Source organism: Astatotilapia calliptera, chromosome 20 (genome assembly GCF_964374335.1).
Source record: "Astatotilapia calliptera chromosome 20, fAstCal68.1, whole genome shotgun sequence".
NCBI lineage: Eukaryota > Metazoa > Chordata > Actinopteri > Cichliformes > Cichlidae > Astatotilapia > Astatotilapia calliptera.
The window spans coordinates 5,984,373-6,011,530 of record NC_137441.1 but is presented as its reverse complement, the minus strand read 5'-3'; the positions used below and the strand labels follow the sequence as shown (position 1 = coordinate 6,011,530).

General features: G+C 38.1%; 1 protein-coding gene across 1 annotated transcript; it reads right to left on the bottom strand.

Annotated features, from left to right (window-relative positions):
• Positions 1–930: 930 nt before the first annotated feature.
• gdap1l1 (ganglioside induced differentiation associated protein 1-like 1) lies at positions 931–27,158 on the bottom strand. The gene is made up of 6 exons (XM_026153227.2): positions 26,836–27,158; positions 17,951–18,143; positions 12,472–12,645; positions 5,274–5,368; positions 3,059–3,173; positions 931–2,981 (listed from the first exon to the last, which is right to left on the bottom strand). The coding sequence occupies exons 1-6, from the start codon at positions 27,013–27,015 to the stop codon at positions 2,638–2,640; spliced, it is 1,101 nt and encodes a 366-aa protein (XP_026009012.1). The 5' UTR covers positions 27,016–27,158; the 3' UTR covers positions 931–2,637.

The window sequence follows — 27,158 nt, the reverse complement described above, 5'->3', positions numbered from 1 at the left end:
GTTATAATGAGAGAAAGAGTCGCTGCACTGTGAGTTCTTACTGCAAGAATGTCGGTAATAACCAGCCAAGAAAAAGCAAAAGCAGCTTACAACTCCAGCCAGCACCTCACAACAATGAGTTAAACCCAAAGAGCGCACATGATAACATGGTTTTTTTTTTAAAAAGCACAGACATCTGGTAAAGAAACACAAAGTGGTTCCCGTCAAGGGTTAACTTAATGTGGAGTAAGAAAAATAAACTGCATTAAGAAACAACGAGACGGCTGGGAAGGCTCTCTGTTTCTCACCATCATGCTCCTTAAGCCTTCAGATGAGTCAGCTTTTTCCTTCCCTCGTTCCCGTTGTTTAACCTTTAAGCTCATTAAAAATTAAGCATGGTAAAATAAATGCGACCGTGTGTAATTAAAAATATCTATCTGTTAAAAACAATCTTGCATCTGTCAGGAGGAAGTCAGCAGAGACAAACAAACAGCAGTGAATTCCAGTGCGTTTTTTCTTGCTCAGTATTGCTGAGGGACCGTCTCAGACGCGGTGCAGTGCAGGTGATTCAAAGGTTACAGTTACCAACTGAATATTTAGAAATCTGTGGCTTAGTCATGTCATAAATTCTGCCTCTGGGCCACAAAAAAACCCCTCAGTGTACACAATATGAAAGTAACCCATGCAATGAAACATACATCCTAACCCTAAGTCATCACTATTGTGCCATAGATGCAGAATTTATTATTTTGCTATCAGTAGAGCCAAGTGTAACTTTTCAAACACCCAGATTTTCCTCTGCTCAGCGACAAGATAGTGACAGTGGACCACTGTGTGCTGTGTGATCTGTGGTGCTCTAAATAAACTGACTCTGGACACACGTGTGCATGTCTCTGTGTGTTATTACATATTGGGTGTACAATAAGTTAAAGGAGCACTTTTATAGTTTGGGAGATTTTTCCACTTTATTTCTGAGGGTTAGATGAGAAGATGGGTACTGCTTTTATTGTGTGCATGATCATGAAGCTGCTACAGCTGCTTAGCTCAGCATTAAGACTGGAAACATTTGCATGAAATGACGGTCTTTTCAAAGACCCACACACTGTTTTGCACCTTTAGTTTCCCTAACATGCTTCTATCAGGAGCAAGGTTTAGTCCACCAAAAGAAACACAAATAGACAAAAGCAGATTTCTTCTTCTGCTCTTGTTTTTAAACTTTCTTTTTTAACCTTTCCCCTTTCTGATTCGTTGTGACACTGGAAGATATTCATATCTTGTAATGTGACACACTTTATGTATGTTTGATACTCTACTTGAGATTAAAAAATAGGGCTAACAACCAGGTAAAGTGGAACCGACACAGTCTGACTGGACCATTCAAAGCATTTCCACTACAAACCAAACATTCACATTTTCACTTTGTCTTACTCACATCCACACCTATGGCCAATTTAGAAGCAAAAATTAACCCAACGTGAACATCTATGGAGCTGCTGAAAGAAAAACCCAGCACATAGTGAGTGCTCCCAGTCAACAGTGCAAACCACCACACCGCAATGTCATGCCACCCAAAGTGGAGTGGCAGTTTAATTCATTAGAAATGTGTTAAGTGATTTGCACCACTTAAGCACAATATTGACTGAAGCGCGCCTTCCATCATTATCCTAATTATCTTCTTAGTTTTAATATATCAGATTCTACTGTCCCCACGCCGGCATATTGCAAAATATAGCTAATGTGTTTGTGTTTAATCAAATTACACGTGGAGTGTGACAATTTCACTGAATTATCACAAGCTAAGTGTGATAATTTGATTAGACCTAGTATGTTAATAGTGAAGCATAATTATGTTTTTCATATTTAAATGAGACAAAGGCATTTACTGGTGTTGGCTTTTGTTTCATGCTGTTTAAGTGAAAATCACGTTCTATACCTAGCTGATGCTGGTATTCACATTTCTGTGACAGAGCGGCTGTTTTGCTTGTTTTCAGTGTTTAAACTAAGCTAATCACCCTCTTGGCCTGTAGCTTCATATTTAACACCTACACAAAGAGTAGTATCGATCTTCTCATCCACGCCTCATCAATAAAGCCAATAAGCACATTTCCCAAAATGTCAAAGCATACCTTTAAAGTTTGCCTCCATCCTTTCATCATTACATGTGGCAGTTTCTGGCAGCACAGCACTTTTCAGAAAGTAATCGTCATGTACATGTCCCTGTGGTTTTACTGGTTATACCTCAGGTAGATGGAGGAGTGAGGAGCAGGTATGAGTAGTGACTATAATAGTGGCATGCGAAGGTCAGTTAACCCCTGTTGTTGTTGTTGTGTTTAAAGTTTTATCTGGGGGTTTTTTTCACTTTAAGATTTCAGTGTAGGTGGACCTGATGCATGCCTTCAACAAAAGTTAAATGAGGACTTGCATGCACAAGAGCTGCAAGTTTCCAGTAATTAAACTTTAACGAAGGCCTTGATTACCAGAAAATGTGCTGTTAAGAATTTCTTATTATGGAATGTTTTAATATTTCTTTGTTCACCCAGGTAAGTAATAGTGTTCTCTATATAGATTCATTATGTTTTCCTGCAGTCATAAAACATTACAGAAAAGTTTAAACATCACACAAATACACAGACATATAACACAACAAGTGGGCATTCACTACATGTATTTCTTTTTTAAATACCAGTAGGCAAAGTAGCCCATCCCGCCCAGTGAACCCATGAGAAAAGAGGCCCCGAAGAAGGACGGCGGCTTCTTTTTTACCATCCGGAAGGCGTTGGGTAGGACTGCCGACAGGAGGGTCGTGTGGATGTCACCCAAGACCTTTCGAAAAGCGTAGCGTTTTTGCACACGCACAAAAAAGGACTGCAGGTTGGGCCGGCTGCCGTCCTCCCAGTATTTCTTAGAAAGTCCCAAGAACTTGAGCCTGTGCAACAAGGCTCCGAGGCAGATGTCAGCTAGTGTAAATTCAGGTCCACAAAGCCACAACTCACACTTTTGGCCTGCGAAGCAAAGAATGCGATAACATCACTATAGAAAACGTCTGGGTTGTGCTTTGATATTCATCATTTGGACATACCTTGATACTCTAGTTTTCTTTTCTCCAGTTCAGCTTCCACTTGATCTAAAACCATGGCTAACTCCCCCAGAATTTTCTTCAGGTAGTTCACATTATCATGGTCCAAGATTTTTGCCTGTCAATTAAACAAGTAAAAAAGTAGCACGCATTAAACTGATGTTTTAATGTTAAATTCAAGTGATAAATTGTTATAAGTTGACATAAATCAAGCCTTTCCCAGCCCCCTTTTAGGCAAGTGTGGCTTCTTATTTAGCAGGACTCAATTTAAACTGTTTTAACTGCAGATGGTGTAATTGTTAAAGCAGCAGTAATTACTTTTTTGTAGTTTTGATAACACTGAAATTTTAGCTAGCAGGGAACATTCCCATAAAAATAACAAACCTTACATAAACTTTGTAATTCTGTCTTTAAGAAAACATTCATTTGAAGCACTATTTCAAATCCTAACAACGTTCAAAGAATGGTGTTAAGTTGCAAGTTATAAAATGTCCTTATACATATTTATGACAATAAAAAACAAAAACAGTATTCTGCATTATTCTGATTTGAGGACATCACTGGTGTCTGAGATGACGGGGTTTTTAAAATGCTCCTCGAATGCAATTTCTGAACAAAAGGTATTCTGAATGCAAAATTATGAGACTGTGTCACAGATGTTACTGGATAACATAAACTATATCATTTAAATCAGGTTTTATGATAGATTGACACATTGCAGTGAAATGATTTCTAATGCCACGAGGAAAAATATCAAATTTGGAGACTACACTAAAAGTGTTTCACATATTTTCAGGAAATAAAATGTGTCATTTTAACATTTAGCCTAAAATGCTGAAAACATACATTTTAAATTTGATATTTTGACATGCAGTGAGAAACAGCTAGTGCTAGCACTGCGACAGCAAAGCAAGAACTTTCCTGGTTCTTTTATATGCTGATCAGCTGGAGCCGTTCTGTGTGCAGTTTGAATGTTCTTGCTGTACCTGCACAGGTTCCATTCGAGTACTGTGGCTTCCTCCCACAGTTCAGTGCAAATCACGTTAACTGGTGGCTTTAAAATGGCCATAGGTGTGGATGTGACAGTGTGTGGTTGTCCTACTCTGTTAACCAGTCTGACTATCTGCCTCAACCAAAGTTAAACAGGGAAAGCTCCACTCACTCCAAAAACAACATCAAAAGCAACATTTTCACTAAACATTTTTGGAATACTTTGCAGAGATTTATTCAGCCTTTAAAAACATTTTTTGGAAGAAAAGAAAAAACTTATAGAAAAATAAAAAACATCTCAGAACATTATTTCAGCCGAAAATATGTATCTAGTTAAATGCTAAAGCCAAACGCCTAAACTGCTTTTTATTGCTTACAAAAAATACAAATAACCTTAATATGAATTATTCTATGGGGGGCATGGAATCTGTTTAAAACTGTCATAATAATCTAAAGTAATTGCAGTGTACTTGTATTTACATAGAATTAGTCTTAAAAAACATTTAAAGCACTTTAACTATATGTCACATCCAGTAGCTCTAAAGATATTTCACTCAAAGCCACAAATAGGAAAACTAACGGCACTGAAGGAAAAGTCAGGATTTCTTCTCTGATCATAAATGACGCAATACCTGTCAGTTTAATAGAGACTTAAACTGTTTGTCCCCCCAAAAAAGCATTAAATACATAAAAATCATACTCGTTACATTCCCGTTCAGGGGTCTCAAATATATGTAATTCAAAATAAGTATATTTTTATTCAGGATTTAAAATTTTAAGGGTTTCACTCGATGAAGCTAATCTTACAGGGTGTTTCCTGTGTGATAACCTTCACTTTGTACCCATGAAGGATATTAATACATCAGTTTAAGATGCTAATTCAGGCAGCTGCCCTAAATAAGTATAAATGTATTACACATTTAGAGGATTTAATGGATTTTCTATGTGCTCTATAATTTCTTGAAGGGATAACAACAATTTAAAAATGTACAATACACTAAGCTATTAATTCTTACAATAAGTGAGAAATTTATTTAATTTTAATGCATCATTTAATGGATTAAAGGCCCTGAAACTTATGCAAATGAACTCCTATGAATTGCAGTATATGAATCACACCCTGAAAGTCATCTTAAGTCTTCACTTCTGAAGTGTATATTAATGAAATCTGTAGTTGTGAAGGACACTTAAAAGTTAAATGTTAACGTTAATGAAAACACGGGTTCACCATTAGCTTCTTCTGTTTGGAGAGGTACGGTTCTGTCAGCTGAGGCTCCTCATGGTCCAGCTTCATCAGCTCTGTCGCAGCGTTGGCCAGATGTCCTGAAGTTACACACAAACACAGTGCATGCATTCACATTAACTGTGTCCTCTGTTGTTCAGGAAGGGGTAAAAAACACTTTGAATAATATTTAGACACTGTGCTGTCTGCCTGGCATATTTTACTAAAAGCAAATACGCCAGAGTCCAGTGTGTTTAATCTCCAAGGGGATGTCTGACAATACAAAGCTTATTCCCATCTGAGCTCCATTCAGTCTCCCGAGGGCAGAGGAAGAAGCTTGTGTCATCAGCTGTTACACATATTGTTTTTATTTACGTCATCAAGGACATAAGATGTGTCCGTGGTGCACTATAATTTTTTATATTGCTAACGTACAGCACTGTGCAAAACACTTGAGCCACCTCTCATTTCTTTCATTGGGTAAATATAACACAGTATATAAGGCTAAAAAATAGTTTGCACAATTGAACCAAACCTCAATATTTGGTAGAATCATGTTCACAAAAGACTTCTATGGATTTTGGGTGCCTTTTAGTCTATTCTCTGTCGAGATGAGCCCAAACTGCTTAAATAATGTTGAGGTCTGGACTCTGAGGAGGCCAGAACATGACTGATAGTTTTCCACTGTGTGTTTTTCTATCCAGGTATGATATTACAACATTAACAGTCAGTCAGGCAGATAATATCTGCTCACATTCACATAACTTCTTTTGTTAGAGATACTATTTTTTTTGTTTTGTTTTCAAAGGAGCTTGCAAAAAAAAAAGCGTCTGGACTTCTTTAAGTTGCTTGAAGGCGTTTCACCTCTCATCCGAGAAGCTTCTTCAGTTCTGATTGTTTTGTTTTGTTCTTTAACTACTGCTGTGGACAGGAAGACAGGCGAGTCCAGGATTAAATTTGTTTTTGTTACCTAGCACAGTCCAGTATGGCTTTTACTGTACTACACTTTTAATAGAAGCTGTTTTCATTTTGTTTCTCTGGTCTGAATGGCATGAATCCACTCATCTGTGTTGTTTTTTTGTTACCCTTCTTTTTGCCATCTGGGTAACTAATGATGAGTCAAAGTAAAAGATTGATGTTTTGTCTTAGTGTTTAACCTACTTGATTTAGCTCTACTCAGGTAGTTTTATGATTTCCAACTCAAAGATCACTTGAATAATAAAAAAACATGCAGCTAAAACAAGTTTTTAAGGCATACCAGATATAAACCTTTAATTACAAAAGCATTTTTATGCATTTTGTGACCTAATTAAGGCAGTTTGGTAAACTAACAGAACAAACAGAGGCAGGTGTAGTTCAGCGCAGGCACCATTAATTCAATTCAATTTTATTTATGTAGCACAAATCACAACAGTTGCTTCAATGTACTTGATATTGCAAGGTAAAGTCCCTGCAATAACACGGTGATTGTATTATGTACTTGGACACTGAAGTTTATATTTTTAGCCAAATCCACATACAATACTAACAAGTGTAGTTAGTAATGACATTTAGTGTAACATTTGCCAAAAACAGTGTACAACTGTGCTCTGAGATTCTGTTTTTACAAAATAAAAGTCAAACCTTTGAAGTTTTACTTCTTCAGAGTTAAGCAGGAAGATGGAAAAATTCATACGATAGACTGACACATTACTGAGTTTGTTGTTTTTTGGGGAATTGTTAATAATAAAGATGAAGAACTTGGCCAGGATGCAGAATCTTTTAGTCTTCTAATATTTTGTCAGTCTTTACTTTAGCTGCAAACCTGTGACGCGGCCTATTTTTTGCATATTTTCCATGAGTCTGCTGGAATGATGATGACAAGATGAACCCAGAAAGATAAAAATGTTTGTGTCTGAACTGTCCCTTCAGTCTGAATCATAATCATCCAAACCAAAGTTTACCGCACAGAGAACACCGATGCGTTCAATGAAATACTCCTTAAAGTTGATTTTGCAGGTCCATCACAGACTGGTCAGGATTTCACTGGATGATTAATTCTCCTGCAGACTTTCTTTTATATCTCATCCAGCCTGTTGCTCTGATTTACATGACAAGGCCATTACCTGATGTGAAGAGCACCACAGTTCAGGCTGGGAGGTCTAATATCTGCCGTTAAAAACCTGGCATCACTACAAAGTGCTGTGTTAAGGGTTTTTGGTATTGAGTAGCATCAAATTACACAGTATGCTAATCACGCTGTGCACATAAAAACCTGGGATTTGTTTTACCAATGATGTGGAAAATGCTGCAAGGAAGATGAATTGCTTTGCATTCAAAATGCATGTGGTTTTCGTCGTAGGAGTCTCTTTGGTACCAGAGCTGAAGCTGAGTCACGCTGAGTGTGTGACAGTGTTCAATATAGCGAGTTAAAAGCACTGAAAAGTTTTTATATCTTTAAAAGAAGAAAGTAGTCGAGAAAAGATGACAAAACCAAAATAGCATCTACCTTTCATCCTGTCAATCCACAAGAAAACTTTCTTTACCTCAGGGATGAGCACTAGGGACAAACATGGGACACTTTTTTCACCAATGAGGGCCCAGTATACACTTCAGTGGGTACCCCTGTTTAACTCCTCATCAAAATCACCACTGAAGTTCAAACTGAGCATCAGAATGGGGACAAAAGGTGTTTTAAGTGACTTTGAACATTGCATGGTTGTGCCAATGATCTACCTAAATATTCCCACGCAACCATCTCCGGTGTTTACGAAGACGACTTTGAGCTGATAGGAAGGCAAAAGAAACTCAAATAACCACTTGTTAACACCACGGTATGCATAAGACCACCTCTGAACACAGAATGTATCAAACTTTGAAGCAGATGGGCAGCAGCAGAAGAAGACCACACCTGGCCCTGCTCATGTGAGCCAAGAACAAGAATTTGAGGATACAATTCACATGGCTTCACCAGAATTGGACTGGCAAAATGTTTCCTGGACTTATGTGTTTTGATTTCTGCTGAAAGATTTGGACAATAGGGTACAAATTTGGTGTAAACGTGAAAACACTGATCCATCTTGCCTTGTATTAACAGTTCAGTTGCTGGTGGTGCAATGATGTGGGTGTTATTTTCTTGGTATACTGTGGGCTCTTTAGTACCAAATTTAAATACCAAGCCTTTCTGAGTATTGTTGCTGACCATATCCATCCATTCATAACCAGAGTATACACAGAGTGCAGTGGCTTCATGCATATTAAGTTAAGTTCATGAGTTCATAATAAGCAGAGATGGACAGTAACGCGTTACATGTAACACATGGAATGTGCAGAAAATAGGTTTAAATGTTAAACTAATTTCTTCAAGTCAGAGAATGGTGCATATAATTTCATTTTTTGCTTGATGCATAAAGTTAAAAAATTAAAACTGATAAAACAAGTTTAAAAAAAGAGACTTTTCCATTTGATAAATTTTTGTATGATGGATTATGCAGAAAAAGTAGAATTGGGCTGAAAGATCTATCGCTTTATCGCCTATTCAGGTTGTAAATTGTGTTTTTAAAAAGTAACTAATTAACTAAGTAATTTATTACTTTTGAAAATAAGTAATCAGTAAAGTAACAGGTTTACTTTTTTGGGGAAGTAATCAGTAATTAGTTACTGATTACTTTTTTCAAGTAACTTGAACAACACTGATAATAAGTGTAACTGTATTCCAGAGTGAGCAGATCTCAGTCCAATGGAGCACCTTTGAGATGTGACGGAGCAGGGGACTCACATCATGAATTTGCATTTATTTTAGGAACAATCATATGATCCCCTATGAGCAAGCACTTTGGCGACAGTGGGAAGGATAAACTCCCCTCTTACAGGAACAAACCTTTGACAGAACCAGGCTCAGGGAGGGGCGGCCATCTGCTGCGACCAGTTGGGATGAGAGAATGTTTCTAGCACCTTGTTGAATGCTTACCACTTAAGGCTATCCCTAATTCTGTTGTTTGTTTTAAACTTCCATTGTTTTCATTCAAATTCCGTTGTTTTCATTCAAATTATGTTCTTTTCATTCTAATTCCATTGTTTTGATTCAAATTCTGGTCTGTTCATTCTAATTTCGTTGTTTTCATTCAAATTCTATTCATTTCATTCTAATTCCATTCTTTTCATTGAAATTCCGTTGTTTTCATTCTAATTCTACTCTTTTTATTCAAATTCTATTGTTTGTTTTAGAATTCTGTTGCTTTCATTCAAACTCTGTTTTATACATTCTAATTCCGTTGTTTTCGTTCAAATTCTGTTGTTTTCATGCAAATTCTTTGGTTTTTGATCAAATTCTGTTCTTTTCATTCAAATTTTGTTTTCATTCAAATTCCGTTGTTTCCATTCTAATTCTGTTGTTTTCATGCAAATTCTTTTGTTTGTTCTCAAATTCCGTCGTTTTCATTCTAATTTCGTTCATTTCATTGAAATTCTGTTGTTTTCATTTAAATGCTGTTGTTTTAATTCTAATTCTACTCTTTTTATTCAAATTCTATTGTTCGTTGTAGAATTCTGTTGCTTTCATTCAAACTCTGTTCTGTACATTCTAACTCCGTTGTTTTCATTCAAATTCCATTGTTTGTTTTCAAATTCCGTTGTTTTCATTCTATATCCGTTGTTTTTGTTCAAATTGTGTTGTTTTCATGCAAATTCTTTTGTTTTTGATCAAAATCTGTTGTTTTCATTCAAATTCCATTGTTTTCGTTCAAATTCCATTGTTTGTTCTCAAATTCTGTTGTTTTCGTTCAAATTCCGACATTTTCATTTTAATTCTGTTGTTTTCATTCTAATTCTGTTGTTTGTTTTAAACTTCCATTGTTTTCATTCAAATTCCGTTGTTTTCATTCAAATTCTGTTCTTTTCATTCAAATTCCATTGTTTTCATTCAAATTCCATTGTTTGTTCCAAAATTCCGTTGTTTTCATTCAAATTCCATTGTTTTCATTCAAATTCCATTGTTTGTTCCAAAATTCCGTTGTTTTCATGCAAATTCTTTGGTTTTTGATCAAATTCTGTTCTTTTAATTCAAATTCTGTTGTTTTCATTCAAATTCCGACATTTTCATTTTAATTCTGTTGTTTTCATTCAAATTCCGTTGTTTTCATTCAAATTCCATTGTTTGTTCTCAAATTCTGTTGTTTTCGTTCAAATTCCGACATTTTCATTTTAATTCTGTTGTTTTCATTCAAATTCCGTTGTTTTCATTCAAATTCTGTTCTTTTCATTCAAATTCCATTGTTTTCATTCAAATTCCATTGTTTTCATTCAAATTCCATTGTTTGTTCCCAAATTCCGTTGTTTTCATGCAAATTCTTTGGTTTTTGATCAAATTCTGTTCTTTTAATTCAAATTCTGTTGTTTTCATTCAAATTCCATTGTTTGTTCTCAAATTCTGTTGTTTTCATTGAAATTCTGTTGTTTTCATTCAAAATCTAGAAGGAAGCATTTTTGCTTTTATTGTGGAGCCTTTTTTTATAATTTGACCTTTTCACTCTGTATTAATTGATAAATGTAATATCTTAGAAATAACAAAAGGGACAAAAATATATCATTAACTCACCACACACACAGACACACACACCTGCAGACCCACATGTATCTATTCAGATATTAAACGTGTGTGAACATGCATTGTGAAATGGAGCAGAGCCCTCTGTCACATTAAATTAAACTGAGTCAGTGAACACTGTGATTCTATGGACACTGCGTGCCTTTGTGCTACACACACTCGAGTGGACTCAGTTGCTAAAATTTGCAAATCATCCTGTTTCTGGAAAGACCCTGAAGTCTTGCTCAGTTTTTCGTGAGGAGATCAGACAGTCTTCATATTGTACCTTTTTTGGGGAACAAAGGTTTGGTCGGTTAAAGCTATTTTGGCTTTTTCACATAACTGACCTGAATGGACAGAGAGCTGCGTCTGTCCTTTAGTCAAATTTGATAAATGTTTTCTTTTCAGATTAAAGTTACTGAAGTAATGGGATCATCTTGACAGATATTGGAAGAAAAGGAAGCTCCTAAGAAGAACTTGAATCTCCTTCGGGAAGCCTGAAGAACTGTTTCTGACGATTACTTCAAGACATTACACAAAAGCTTGCCTCAGAGAGGTCAGAGCATAATGAAGATAAAGATGGTTTTGACTTTCCGGTTATAGAGTTGTTTTTTATCTCAAACAACATCCTGTATTTCCATTTATTTTTGCACATTTCATTAAATCTGCACTTCTTTCCTGTTTGTTTTTGTTCGTTTATTTTAAATCTCTTTGTGAACTTTCAGGATGTAGCTTGAGATTTACCTCTTCTATAGTTCTGAATTAAACGCAGGTCAGTCTTTGTGATGTATGTTTGTCCTTTAAATAAGCGGCTACAGAAGCAGCAGAAGGTCAGCTGACGTAACACAGATGAAAACAGCTGATCTAGCTATCAACTGTCTTGTAAAGCAGCGGTCCCCAACCGTTTTTGCGCCACGGACCGGTTTATGCCCGACAATATTTTCACGGACCGGCCTTTAAGGTGTTGCAGATAAATACAACAAAATAAAACTAGTACCGGTACCGAAAAAAAAAAAAGATTTATTCATAACACACGTGAAAAAACTCAGGAAAACCGAGTTAATGATCAAAACGATAACAAAATAACGCTGAAAACCAATAAAAACCCTGAAAACCACACATTTCACACCTGAGCCTCACCTCTCGCGGCCCAGTACCAAATGACTCACGGACCAGTACCGGTCCGAGGCCTGGGGGTTGGGGACTGCTGTTGTAAAGGTATTTACTTAATCTGTTAAAATTAACTGAATCAAAACTGATGTGAAAACAAAAAATAAAAAACTTACTTGAAAATTTGAAACAATGCTTCTTATTTCTTACATCTTAAATATTGGAGGAACCTGAACTTTTCTAACACTGAATAAATTTGTTATTCACAAGAAAATCAAATCTGCACTCACAAAGCAGGGAGGCAATCTAACTGTCAAGAGCTATAGGAATGTTTATAGACATCTCAAAATACAATAAAAATGCATTTGATTAAAAGGGATCCTTTATTTCTTCTATTGACCTTACACTATGTTTGCAAAATAAACAACCCAAAAACCATTCTCTAAGTAACACAAGCTGTTTTGTAATTCCCAAAGATGCTAAAATACGAGCATTCGTGCCTCCGCAGTGCAGTGAGCTGGCTTCACTTACTACGTATTTCTGCTGTGGCGTACTTTGGGATCATAGAGTCAGTCGTGAGCTCTGGATGAAGGATGCAGCCATGTGTGTACGCATCCATGGGCAGACCATCCAGTAGCTGACGGTACTGCTGCACACGATCGTAGAGAGGCGAGTCTGCGTCAGGGATCAGCTGAGCCACTGTGTCTGTGTGAGTAAGACAAGAGCATGAAAAAGAGAAAACATTTTTACAGGAATACAAACTGGGCAAAATGTAGTGAATCATAATTACATGCTGCAGAGCATTATTCTGTGGACTTTTTCTTAATCTGTCCAAAACCCCCAAGGTCTCTAAGCAACCACACAAACCCAGAATAACACAGTTGTGCCAGATTCAGCTGTCAGACACACAACATGGTAACCTGGTAACAGGTGGAGGACTATAATAAACCACCCGTCACCCCCAAGTACATGTTTGTGCCAAATGTAAAGAAAATCCCTGAAAGTGTTCCTGACATACTGAGCTTTCAGAAATGATACAGATGTGAGGTCACAGTGACCTTGATTACCAAAATCTAACCAGTTCATCCTTCAGGTGAAGGGAACAACAAGATCAACAACAATTTATGTTGAGTGAAAACACTAGACTATGGTATAACCCAAAGGTAGGCAACCCCGGGCCTCAAGTGACGGTGTCCTGCAGGTTTTAGATGTGTCCTTGGTCAAACACCGCTGATTTAAATGGCTAAATTACCTCCTCAAATGTCTTGAAGTTCTCCAGGCGCCTGGTAATGGACTAATCATTTGATTCAGGTGTGTAGACCCGGGGTGACATCTAAAACCTGCAGGACACCAGCCCTCGAACCCTGGAGTTGCCCACCCCTGGTATAACCACATGAGATTAAATTCCCGTTCCAGATCAACAAAAACACAAATTAAACATTAACACTGTAATTAGACTCCATAACTTTGTTACATCATCCGCCTACTGACTCAATCTGTTCTGCTTACCTGCCGTTACAAGAAAAAAGCTGCATTATTATTATTATTATTATTATTATTATTATTATTATTATTATGATCGTGAATTATTATAGACTTTCTTGCAGACAGTTGCAGAAAAGATGGATTTCACTCTCATCAAGTTTTCATCCAACAGCTTATTAAGGCTTTGTTGCTAAGAAAATATAAAAGATGGAGGTACCTTCTCCATCCAAGACAACTTGGAGATGCTTTAAGCCTACATACTTTTTAAAGGCATACAGGACTCTGCTTGCAAAAAGACCTTGGTTCCAGTTCCTGGTAACTATATTCTCTCGGTCGCTACTGTCAGGTCAAAATGAATAAAACATTAACTCCGTTTTATAAATTATGTTCACAGAATAAACATAAATGAAGGTAATCTGGAATAGACTCATGATTATATCCCGTGAGTATGTAGTTTTTCTCTTTTACACCTGTTTTTAAAACACTAAGTTAATGATGGCAAAAAAAACACCAACCTGGAGGATTAAAAAAAGAGCCCAGAGACTCCAAAATAACTTGTGACCCAAAGAGGAGTCGAGTTGTTTGGAGAGTTTTCTCTTTTAGTGACTTTAGCTCAGGCAGGTCCTCCTCACACAGCGACAGGGAAGAACGTGAGGCATGTTGATTTTGTTTCCTGTTAAAGACTGATTATCAACATGTGCCAAATATTTTGTTACCAGAATTTAAGAGTGGATTTTTTCTGCCTGCTATCATATTAAAATGTTTTATATTGTCTATCCTTATAGCTACTGTAAACATCTAAAATGGCCTGCAAACATAAGCTTTATTAAAACAAAATACTTTCATCACATTTTCAGGCTGTAAGTCCAGTTTATTCTAACTATGCTGCACAACGTGGGTTTGAAAAAATAATAAGATGAACTCTACAGTCTGTTTGCACCTTAACACACATAAAAACACTTCCAACTTTTACTACCTCAGAGAGATCCCGCTTTTACATTTTGCTGCCCTAATTCTCGTGTCTGACAGCGCAGCGCCTGGCTGGGAGCGATGGTGTTCAGCATAATGACCTGCTGCTGAGATTCGGTACTGAAAGTGCAGAACAGAGGGAGCTTTTATCTTTCTGCAGGGTCACAGCCAGCCACATGCAGGGAAGGCATCGCTGACAAGACAGAGATAATCAGATGGGTGCTTGACGATGAGGAGAAGCTGAAGGAGGGTGGAGCTGCACGTGGCTGAGCTCCAGAGAGCTGAGTAATCAGTCTCTGGACCTGCATGCTGACCTGGGCATGCCCTGCAGTGGTTCTCTGCAGGAAGTCTGCTGCAGCACTGGTGATGGAAAGATTAAATTAGCAGCAAACTGTCAAGCAACTTCCCGACTGAGTTCATACATGTTCACAATGAGCATGACAAATATATAAGAACAACTCGGGCGATGATTGACATCTTTTTGCAAACAGCTTTTGCCCTGCTGTGCCTCAACAACACTGTAAAACTGTTGCCACTGCTCCACACTGCATATGCCTCCCGTTTCTGAGAAATCTGCACTTTGCAGACCAGCTGCAGCCCACGTTGCCAGGTTTCATTAGGGATTTAAAGGCAGAGAAAAAGCATGCCTGTAACTCATCCCCTCAAATTGACTCCTGGATGAAAGCTTCTGGATAAAACATGCATCAGACTTGTTTGACATTCAGTAGACAAAATAAACAAAACCAAAAAATGCAACAATAACAGCTTAACTAAATTATTAGAGTATAACTGGAGACTGATGAATGATTTTATATCTCTATGACTAACTTGCTCCAAAACAAGTTATTAGCACACTATCAAAAGACTAAAATGAAGTTAGCTGAATGAGATCATCAGACCCTGGGGTCAGCTTATGCACTCTAGCCTTTTATTACTGAGCAAGCAGTGAACCAGATCTTCTGCTGTTGAATTCAAAGCTCTAGGCGCTGCCCTAGACATGTGAGCACTAACTAAGCAGGAAAGCCATGAAGTTTTTCAGTTACAGACCTATGTCCCCAGGCATTTTCTGATCTGAGGCTCCCAGTTTGTTACATAATCTCTCAGCTGATAATCCTATAGAACGTGCCACCTACAGATACTACAGCACAACACAGATAACAGGATTCAGTGTATGCTTCTTAACATTTGCTTATTCTTTGAGCTGCATGTTTGCCAAGCCCGAATGTCTGTGTAGGCTCTCAGTCATCCAGGCCATGGCAGTCTTGAGAGCCTAAAAAGAAGGCAACTGTCCTTCTCTAGGTTTTTGAACACATTTAACCTCTTATCCAAGAGGGTTAGGACACCTTTTAAGGGTTTATTACCTGGGACTCTCTGCCACTTGTTTTAGAACTGAAGAAACTTTTTAGATGTCTTCAAAATGTCTTCAAACATGTAAAGAAATCCAGTTGCCTCCTTTTCAAGCTCAAGAGTCTGAATCTCAGTCATTACCTCACAGCGTACGTTCCTCCATACCCATCACAACTTCACAGCTACAGATGCCGCTTCTCTAAATATAGCTTTGATGGACTTTTTGTTTCAATCATTAAATTATGTCTCTTGTGTTTATATCTGTGTCTCGTTTGTGAGTGCCACAAATGTTCCCCAAGGGGTCACTCCAATTTTGTCTAATCTAATCAGCAAGGATCGTCTCAGTGACATTGGTGCAAAGACGTTGATGCAATGAGTTACAGTTTCACATTATAGTATGCACTGACACAGTCTGCACAAAGAAAACAGATGGCCTCCAATGGCTTCCAACAGTCTTTGTCACTCCAGCTTCACAAACTGGGCGAATGAGGCCTCAAATTTTCTATAGCTCTAGTCAGAGATATAAGAGAGAGATGAAGAAGAAGAATCCCCTGTGTTGCATATCCCGCCCCCTTATAGGGCCGATATACTTTAATTTCAAGTGAATTTTATTACATTTTCTTAAATCACAACATCAATTGCCCCAAGGTGCTTTCTATTGTACGTTAAAGACCCTACAATAATTCAGAAAAAAAACAACAACAATCAGACAACCCCCCTATGAGCAAGCAGGCGGTGACAGTAGGGAGGAAAAACTCCCTTTTAGCAGGAACAAACCTCCAGCTGAAGACTTCAGGGAGTATCAACCATCTGCCGCGACCGGTTGGGTTGTGTTTATAACAAACAAACAGCCTCTAGGAGTGAAAAATGAAGCCAACATACAAGTGCCAAAAGTTAAAGTTTCTAAAATGTCCACCTTAAGTTGACCCCAAATGCAAATTCTTCGTAATAGACTCTCATGTTAAAAGGCCTGACTTTACAGCATTTTAAAATATGTTTATAGCTTGATACAAAAAGCAGTTTTGGCCTCTATGAATAGTTTCGTAAAAGCTCTAAACTGGGTCAAATTTTTATACCAGATTCATCTTAGTACTGCAGTTAGTGGTGTGGCAGCACTGATTGAGATGCCACATGTGTAATCAATCTCCGTCTGCTAGGTTAAACTTCTGCTGGAATTTTTGCTGCCTTCAGTTTTTACACCCACTTAACCTGTACAGCTGGTAACTCACAGAGGTGGCTTACATCAGAATTACAAATACTCATCCTCATCTTTATTGGTGATTACAGATCACAAACCTTTGGCAGAGCACGAGGCGGCGGTTGAGATGAATTAGTCTGGTATAGGTGGACTAATGCAAAAAGGAGGAGTGCAGCACACATGCAATGAGCCGGCTTTGAATACTACAGTACCAATTTTTATAGTCTAACTTGGTACAATTAGCTAGTAAACATAACGAATTTTACTGGTTAACAACTCTCTCTCTGGTGGACTCTTTAAAAAGTAGATCTCTGTAAAAGGGCCTCAAACATGCACTTGATGGCTACATAAATATGTCAAGATAAAATAGAGAGGCTAAAGCTACGTCCAGACAAATAGCATCTAGACCCATTAATGATCCATGAGGAAGATATGGAAATGAAAAGAACTTGGGGGTTTTTTTGCAGTGCAGCGTAAAGATGATTTTTCCTGCTATAGAAAGGATGCTTGTAAGTTAAGTGGGACCTATGCAGCTTCCTTATTCCTCTATTATATAGTTACTGTTATCATGGTGGATGCTCATATGGCCAGTTTTAAATAACAAGGTCTTTGTAAGTGATTATCACTGAGAGAAAAAGCATTTTTTCTACCCATAGCTCTGTGTGACGTCAGAGAGAGGGGATGTTTCTTCAAGCTTTAGCAGTGACTACAGAAGCCCAATCAACCTACTGCCAAAATCTTTTGTTTTTGTTTATGAAGGGAAGCCAATAAAAAGAAAGTTTTAAAGTGAGAGCAAAAGGAGCTAAAACAGTGTTTTTCAGACAGTAAGCAGGAGAACTGAACGGCCACAGCAAGCACCAGATTAATAATACATGATAAATAGGGATTATTTTGAACTATGAATTATGCAACGCTTCTCTAATGGAGCATGAATGAAAATAATGAAAATATGCAAATGGAAATGACTCTGCCATCTTTAAACAAGAGAAAAGAAAGACAGCATTGTCCTACCTCCCACAAAGGTTTTCTCCATGTAATCTATAATCTGGTTGTAGTCACTAATGATGGTGTCTCCATGGAGGAAGACGGGCACCTCCTCGCCCAGGTTCAGCCTCATGAACCAGGGCTCCTTGTGCTCCTGCAGTGGCAAGCTCACATCCCTCTCCTCACAGACAAGACCCTTCTCATTAATGACGAGCCGTACCTGAAATTACAAAGGACGTGATTAGTCCAAACACATCCCCTGTTTTTTTATTTAATCACAACATGTATGTCTGGAAATATATTCATTTGCAATTTGTTACTAGACTATGAAGACAAAATAAGAGGACATTTCATCCATTTTTGGTTTAAGAAAAAAAAACTGCACAACAAAAAAACTGCACAACAAAAAAAACAAATGTAAAATTAAACTCACTAAAAGCTTCCGCTCAGTTCATTACATTGCAAATTGCTGTACTGTAGAGAGAGCTGGTTGTTTGTGTGGTCTGCCAAGCTAATGAGATACACAGGGTGCTAGAGTTTGAGAAAAAAATCCAGGACAATCAGGATACATTACTAACAGCATGAAGGATAAGCCAAGGTCCATGGAGAGCTATTACTGGGAATAAGATTAATGAAAGAAGATGACACTTGAGGCATAAAGTGCTACATTTGGCGGAACGACAAAATGGGAATTTTGCTGAACACGGCCAGACATGGTGTAATGAAATAAACCTAAAGAATGTAGTAAAATAAGCATAGTAATTACAGCAGGACCAGTGGTTTTGGACACCAGGAACAAATCGATGCATGCAACTGAAATGTCAAAAAAAAGAAAAAAACTAAGCCTTTTATATCTCCATCAGCGTGGAAAAGAAACACTAAATCAGGGACTTCTATATAAAACCGCCAAATATTTCAGGTCCCTGTGTTATACTGCTGAGCTGTCCCTGGGTGATACCCACAATAACACAGTCACCGTTGCATCGAGAGTTACATAATATTATTAGTCACTTCTTAGCAATGATGCCAAGTAGTTCAGCTGCTTGGGAAGCATAAAATTCACTCCTCTTACACTATACAATAAGTGAACTTCATCTGCAGCTTGCTGTTATTAGGGATGAAAAGCAGTTAGTACTGCAAAGACATGATGCTACGTAATACATCTAAGTAAACTTTTCTTTAAACATACGATGTACTATTTAAAAAGTCTAGTTGTGGCACTAATCAGATCTTAGTTATTAGCGTTTCCACCACCTTCTCTTATAATTTCATGTATCATCTTAGCGCCAGATATAATATTTTGCTAGAGGAATGCAGCATGAAATGACGCAGTGATTAATGCGAAACTGCTCTTCTGATGGCACCTGGGGCCCATAGAATCCTATGTTAAAATTTGACACTATTTTACACCCTCTAAAACAATGTTTATGCCTTCAACGCTGCTTAATGTTGCTTGAGAGGCACTGCAAGCTCACTTTCAGTCTTCAAAACTCACTTTCTGGTATTTTATTAGCCTGTCAGTTACTATTACCTTTGTGTCTGTGCACCACACCTGTACAGTTTATTGATGAAACCTGCTAACAAAGCTTGCTAGCTTTAGTTGACAGCGTAGCACTTCACCCTCTCTTACAGCTGACATCACAGCAGCTAACACTGAGGTTTAAAATTGCACCACCTAAATTCCATAAAGCGTGAATAAAGTAACAGGGACTACTTTTCCACAGTGTCCACAGCTGTCCGAGTGCCCATTCCCAACTGAGATTAATGCCAACCTCAGAAAAGTCAGAGTCAGGAACCAGGTGAGTGAAAAACATTAGCTAAAACATAGAAATAGCATTTTTACACAGTTTTAGCTTTTGTTCAGTTTCACTAAATGTGTGTGTCTGAAGTTTTTTGGGTTCTTGAATGTAGCGATAACCATGTAAAAACTGCCAGAGACAGGCTAATTATTTTATGTGCACCTTTACACTATGACTGCATATGATTTCTTGGTGAGCCTTTGCAGGTCCATTTAGCCATAGCATATCTTCCTTAAAATCTCAGTATTTAAATAGATAAGTCACTGGTTGGTAAGTCACAGATTTTTAGGTTTCTGTATTTTGTAGTGTGAAAAACTCCTCTTATACAAACAAAGTAGACAAATTAAGCAGTCTGGTACCCATTAATTCAGGAGACACAACAGCAGCTGTCTGGCTGAACATAGTGGACTACATTTAATCAAATTCCGGGTCTTACTATTGTTTCAGTCAATCCCTCCCTCAAGTTCTTAAGTCCTATTTTTCTTCTGTCAGTAAAACCTCCACAACTAACGAGCCAAACTGAACAAACATGAGGTTCTATGGCTCTGTTGAGAGACGTCTGTCCCCATCAGGACAGACTGAGTAATAAAGAGATATAATCCATCTAATCAAACTTGAAATTGGGGGCGGGGAATCAGCCTTACAGAAATGATACTCTGACATTTATTTTACTAAACCTGCTCTTGATCATTCTGAAATGCACCAAACTTGATCAAATGTATAAAGCAAAGCTGCACCCATTTTAATCATAGTAGGGCCAAGTAAGCCAAGTTTGACGTTCTCAAAATGGCAGCAGTTCGAATTTTAATAAATGATATGGCCTGGTCCCAGAACAGAGGATTTTACTGGGAACAGGTAAAGAAAGGTCCCAGAAAATAATTTATTTCCCTTTATATATTTTTATATTTTGTCTCATTGCGTTAATCCTATCGCAACCCTTGAGGATGAGATTTTAGAAACTAAATAGCTCCAATTCGATCAGCTCTGTGTGTGTGTGTGTGTGTGTGTGTGTGTGTGTGTGTGTGTGTGTGTGGGTGAGTTAAAAAGTTTTAAGAAAAGCTTCTTTCGTTTAACACATTATAACCAGGTGGCACTTGCTTTGTTGTGTTTGTTTTTAAATCTTTAGTGTTATTTTTGCAGGAACTATTTACATTCCTTGTATCGTACTGTATGTGGTTTGGTGTTTCTTTTAGCTCCTACTTCAGGGGTAGGTACTCTCCAACACAAGACAAACCTCTGAGTAATGTAAGTATACAACGACTGGTCTGGACTTAAACTTCCATGCAAGTTTCACTGAGCCTTACGTCTGATTACAGCCTTAACACGAGTTTATGTTTGGTGTTTATATCAGAATCAAAATTAGAATCTGCTTTTTATCATTATGTCAAAAGCACAACTAAATTATATGATTCCCTATATCACTTTCACGCATAGTGTTGTTGGACAACATACGTTTTGAAAAGTCTTTGAAAAGTACATGTTTGAAAAAAAAGAAAAATCGTTTTTCATGCGTGAAGATGAATAAAAATACTTAAGAAAAAAATCCTGATTGAGGTTGTCATAATTCATGCATTAAAGGGTTAAAATGCAAAGAAAGCAAACTATCTTAAACTTTTAATCTATCTAAAAATAAATAAATAAAAGAGTTTCTAATAAATCAGTACAGTCCAAATATAATTAGACTTTCCTTTTTAACAAATCTTAGAGCCGAGGCTGGATCAGGTGACCCTGAACCTTCCCTTAGTTACACTGCAATAGGCCTGGGATGCTGGGGGCTTCCCATGATGCACTCTGTGTTTTCTTCACTCACCTCTTTTCAGTCTGTGTGTTTATTCACCACTTTGCATTTAGTTATTAGTCATTATTAAACTCTTTTGTCCTCTCCCTCAGCACTCACCCAGTTCCTGAGCCTGGTCGTACTGCAGGTTTCTTGCTTTTAAAAAGAAGCTCTTCCTTCCCAATGTCACCAAGTGCTAGCTCATAGGCCGTTGTCTGATTGTTGTTGCTTTCTCTGTATTATGTAGGGTTTTTACTTCACAATATAAAGCACCTCGAGACAACTTTTGTTGTGATTTGGCGCTGTATGAATAAAGCTGAGTTGAATAGAATAGAAGAGTGTTGACTTGATTCTTAAGTTGTCATCTCTGTTAGTGATTCCCTGTTTAGTTGTTAGTCTCTTATGTCTTGTATTTAGCTTGACTTCCTTTGTGTCATTTGTCTTGATCAGATTTAGCTGTTTCTTGTCGCCCACCTGTATTATCCTCCTTTACATCATGTGTACATATAGCTTCAGTTTCCCTTTGTCTGATTATCTGTTTGATGGTAGTAAACAGACAATCAAATAAGCTTTGACAGTGTTCACGTCCTCATTGCAACAGTTACACTTGAATAGAGAGCACAGCAAAATATGGCATTGTGTCTGTTAAAGGTTTCAAAGAAAGTGTCCAGATACTCACTGCTGTCATGATATACTGCCCCCCACACTGAAAGAAAACAGCAGTTTGTTAAAGCCTCATCACTAAAGGTGTAAATTTCTACCCTGCAGACTCTGAGGTTGCCAGAGCTGTATCGATCTGTGCATCTGGCCTCTGTGTCACTGCGCCTTTTCTGTATCTATCATTACCATATTTGTTGTGCTCAAAATTCATCCCTGGTGTGAGGTAAATAATTATAGTGCAGGGCCACAGGATCAAAGTTACAGTGATGCTAGATATGAAGCTGTATTAAAGCAAGACAATAAAGTTAAAGTGTGGTGCAAGAGAAGTTCGACAGTACATTGTCTCCTTCCTCATAAACTTGCTGAGGTATACACAAGCTTGTAAATAATCCCCTGCACATTGACGACAATGGAGTCGGCACAGAGAAATGTTGATCAGCTGAAAATGTGACTCCTTTATCAAAAGCTGCCTGTCTCGCACTGCCAGTGTGTTTACGAAAGGATTCATTTCTGTCTTTTCATACAGTGGAAAAACATATTTGGCAAGTCACAAAAGATTGACTAAATATAACACATCTTTCAAAGGTGCAACAAACTGATTTTGACCAATTGTGTTATATTAATGTGTAACATTTTCAGTAAATTTCTAGTGGAGCAGATAACCAGGTGCACGGCCTCTTAATCTCATAAAGGCCCTTCCCATCATCCCATGCTTCAGCTCACATAACAATAATACAACATCGTACATGTAAACATTAGCAAGTTTGTTGCTCGAATTTCTTTCAGCATCTTAGCTGAAACCCATGTGTTACTTGTGAAAGAGGCAGCGAGTTCACTGACAGCACAATCACACATGATCGAGGAGTCACTCCAGCTCCTCCAGCTCCAGGACTGAGGCGATAATCATGACAGTGAGCTTGGTGTTTACCCTCTGCTGAGTGACAATCAGCTCAATCAGCAGCTCAGACTCGAGTGGCCATGAGCCAGAGATCCTGAGCTTTATAACTAACGTACAAACCTGAGACTGAGCATGAACTCAAAGCTGATGTGCTACAGTGTTTCTAAACAACATTTCTGACTTCGTCCTCAGTAATATGCAATGATGACAGAAAGGTAGATGTGTTGAATCGCATCTTGAGACTTGAATTTTTAAAGAATCCTAAGAGACTGAAGCATTTCTCACAATAAATTAATCTTGTAGTGAAAATGGCCATCACTGTTTATCAGACAGTAAGGGGTTGTCATCAGAATGCTCATTTTTCCCAATGAATAATTTAAAAATTTAAAAGAAAATAGTTGCAGTTTTACTTTTATGCGCATCAACTCATCTATAAAACTCACTGACTGTACAAAGATACTAGTCATAGTCATGTAATCCATGTGCACACATTAGGCACAGATGGTGGCTGATGAGGACAAAGGATGAAATGCCAGTTGCCATTGCATAGCTGAATCCACTTTTAAAGGGGGCAGTTTAGCAATTTACCTTTTCATGTACATCAATTTACAGGTGTGACAAGGTGAGCAGCAAAGTCCAAATGTTTAATGACTTATGTGGGTCAAATCTCAAACTACTGGATCTAATAAATGTGGCCTATAAAGCAGCATGATAGTGGAAAGGGAAAGCTCCGCTTGTTCTTTTAGCATTTTCCTTCTCTGCGTCCTCATATTAAATCTCACACTGAACAATATCCTCATCGTGTTAACACAGAAATGCAATTACAAGTGATTATGTCATGACCTTCACCTTGTCTACAGCGTTTGCATGCTGTCACCTCCGGTTTGTTTACATGTGAAAGAAGTTGTTTGTTATCCAAAATTAAACTTCAAGTATCATAAAAACTCTAAAGCTCTGGAAGTTCTTAAGGGGTTTTCTTGCACATTTGTGTGACAGATGTGCAATAATGAGTAATGAAACACAAAAGTTTCCACATCATTCAAAATCATCTGGTGTCCAAGTCCAAGCTTGAATAACTCTCACGGCGTCTTGCTTTGGTGGCCTCCTGAGGTCAGCTCCACTTCCATGTTAAAATACACTTTAAATAAACATATTTGCAGCCTGGTACAGATTGCAGTTTACGACTACAGCTAATTGCCCTTCGTGACATCAGATTAATTGTTGTAAATTGTAGCAGTTAAGCATTACATGGCTGCTTTGAGTGGCAGTTAGGCACCACCTGTCACTCAACATCTCAAAGTCTTTTAAAAATGTCTAATTACCACAATCTGTTATACTACGGCTTTATCTAGTGAGAAAAGTAACTCTTTAAGCACCCTTTCCATAAAATAAACAACGCTTTGCAAATAGCTTCTGTGCTTTGGTTATATAGGCAGTGCACCCTGCTGTGCATTCACCTTTGAGTGCAATGACTGTACTTCAGAGCATATCCAGTTGACATTGACATTATTACTGAGCAAATGAATGATGATGATGACATATACAGACAACGGTGTAAGCTCTATGTGCAGGCAAATACTATTGCACGCAAATTCAGCTTTTGTTCACTTCCAGTTAAAGTGGCTTTGTTTAAAGCGTATTGCACACCGCTATATACTGCCCCTTGTGGTCATCCTACAAACAATGTAGCATGCAGAAGCTGCATGTTGCATATAATGATGCGATGAGAATCCTTTGCAGGATACCTAGAAGTGGTAGTGCCAGCCAGATGTTTGTAGCTGTGGGTGTTTGGACTTTTAAAGCACTTTTAAGGAAGCTAATGTTCAATTTTAGAGAACGACTGGATGGTTCGAGTAACAGTATAATTTTAGCACTCACAGATCCGACACTGAGTGGTTCCCGTTACTCATCCAGTCTCAGAAAGCACTGGTTAAAGTGTTTGTGTATTTATTGATTTATTTTAAGTAATTGTGTTTTATGTATATTATGGTTTTATATTTTTACAAATGTTTTAGATACTTATTTATATACATATATATATATTTAATGGTTTATACCTTGTGTTGGGGGGGGGAGTGTTGTGTGTGTGTGTTGTTTTGTTTGTTTTTTTGTCTTGTTTTTATGGACATGAAGTCTGCCAATAAAGATTGAATTGAATTGAATTGAATTGAATTGAATTGAATTGGTTGAACCTCTTCCAGCACATAGAGAGTTTGAACCTAAAGGTGAATATTATGGTTTTACAGCTGTAGCACTGGTACCATTCTCCTCCTTAGTGGGCCAAACCACTATTATTGTCTAATTAGCACAGTTCTTCTAATGTCCATATGAGGCTGGTTTTAAAATTGAGTCAGTCCCCATAGACTCCCGTGTTAAAATGCCTAACTATAATACACAAATAAACATGTTTTCAGCCTGGATAATGAAACTGTTTTGGTCTAAGCTTCATGATACGAGAGTTGGCGGTGTGCACGACAAAAGGAGCTGTCGCCAATCATTGTCTGCTAACTGGAGTCACAGAACTGAACCTCTCCACCATGTTTATGCTATTGGTGCATCACAGCTGCACTATTTGACAAATACTGCATCTTACCTGCTGTTCAGAAAGTCTATGGTTCAATTCTGGTGTGTGAAATTCCAGTATATTATTAGCCTGTTGTTTAGCACTAATTAAATGATAACAGTTTCTTTGCATTGGACCTGTGAAGTTGATTGGTTGTGTCACAAGTCATCGGTGACATCTCTACAACTGTTTCACAGTTATACTGCTGCTGTGCTTCATACTCACTGCAGTGTTCTCAGTGCTAGCAAAGGAGTGGAAGTCAAAATGAAGTTTTCTCAAGAAAGTTTTATCTTTTTAAAAATGGTGCAGGATTTTTGTATAATCTGGGAATATCTGAGCTTTTTGCACTGATATGTCATTGAAATATGGTAAAACCTGACATAATGATACACTCACGTCTTCAACCGAGCCACATCAGCTGCGCTACCTGCACAGAGTTACAAAAATCGAGAGGTGCACGACCAGCCTAAGCAACAGTGAAGCGTGGCTTTCAAAATGAGGACAAAACATACCATGACGACTGAGTTCATCTTTTACATACAGTCTATGCTTTTTAAATGCAAACGGGTTTCATGTTTAATTGTTGGAGCTTCATGGTACTGAATTCTCTATATGATAATCATTTATGTTTTCAGAGTTATTTGTGTGGCAATGCAAAATTTTTATAAACACATGCTCATTTCGTGGGAGCATGCATGTTAATAAATCACAGGTAGACTGAAGGAAGGCATGAAAATAAGAACATATGGTGTGATTCAGCTGCAGAAGGTGGGAGATGGCCTTTGGAGTTTGTTTTGCACAGCATTTTGATCAATTATTTAGGATGTCATGTGTCAAAGCCCATAGTAGCCTAACCACGTTCACCAGCATTATGGGCAGATAATAGCCCCAACGTGTCAATCGAGGATGGAAGCAGATAAGATGTGAAAGGTGATCTATGCGGTGACTAATGATAGAACATTGATCAAACACACTACTCTCTGTCGAAGAAATGAGACCCCCGTGCTGCAGCGTTGACGTCTCAAACGGGAGCTCTGCCCAGCTGCAGGATGATATTCATATTCCGGAGGTATATGTGCAGGACAAACATGCACTGATGCAAACACGCTTTGGTCACAGCAGACAAACAGAGGCAGCGCCAAGCTGTAGCATCGTGTCATGCAAAGAGACGTGGAGCCACCTCCATTTTCAAGCTCTGCTCTTTTTTTTTTTTACCTTCTGGGAGGTGAAAGATTGCGTCCAGTGGTACAAAACGAGCCTGTCTTTGTTGAAGGGTTTGGGCTCTGCCGCCGGTTCTTCGCACTCCTCCCCGTCTGTGATTTTGCCGTCTTCATCCATGGCTGAGATGGGCCACCAGCTACAGTTGGTAGGGGTAACATGGTTGGAAGACGCCATGACAGAGCGTTTTGTGCGTGTGGAGGAGAGGAGCGAGGAGGGAGAGGATGGAGAGAGAGTGTGTGTGAAAGGGAAAGAGAGCGAGCAAGCGAACAAGAGAGAGAGAGAGAGAAAGCTCAGCGGCTCGAGCGCAGCAGCATCAC

Excerpts from the sequence above, each read along its gene's own strand:
- gdap1l1 (XM_026153227.2), bottom strand. The coding sequence starts at position 27,015 with ATGGCGTCTTCCAACCATGTTACCCCTACCAACTGTAGCTGGTGGCCC. Across the intron at positions 12,646-17,950 it reads GGAGAAAACCTTTGTGGGAG|ACACAGTGGCTCAGCTGATC; the intron begins GTAGGACAATGC and ends TTACTCACACAG. Across the intron at positions 3,174-5,273 it reads CCAAACAGAAGAAGCTAATG|GCAAAAATCTTGGACCATGA; the intron begins GTGAACCCGTGT and ends TTTAATTGACAG.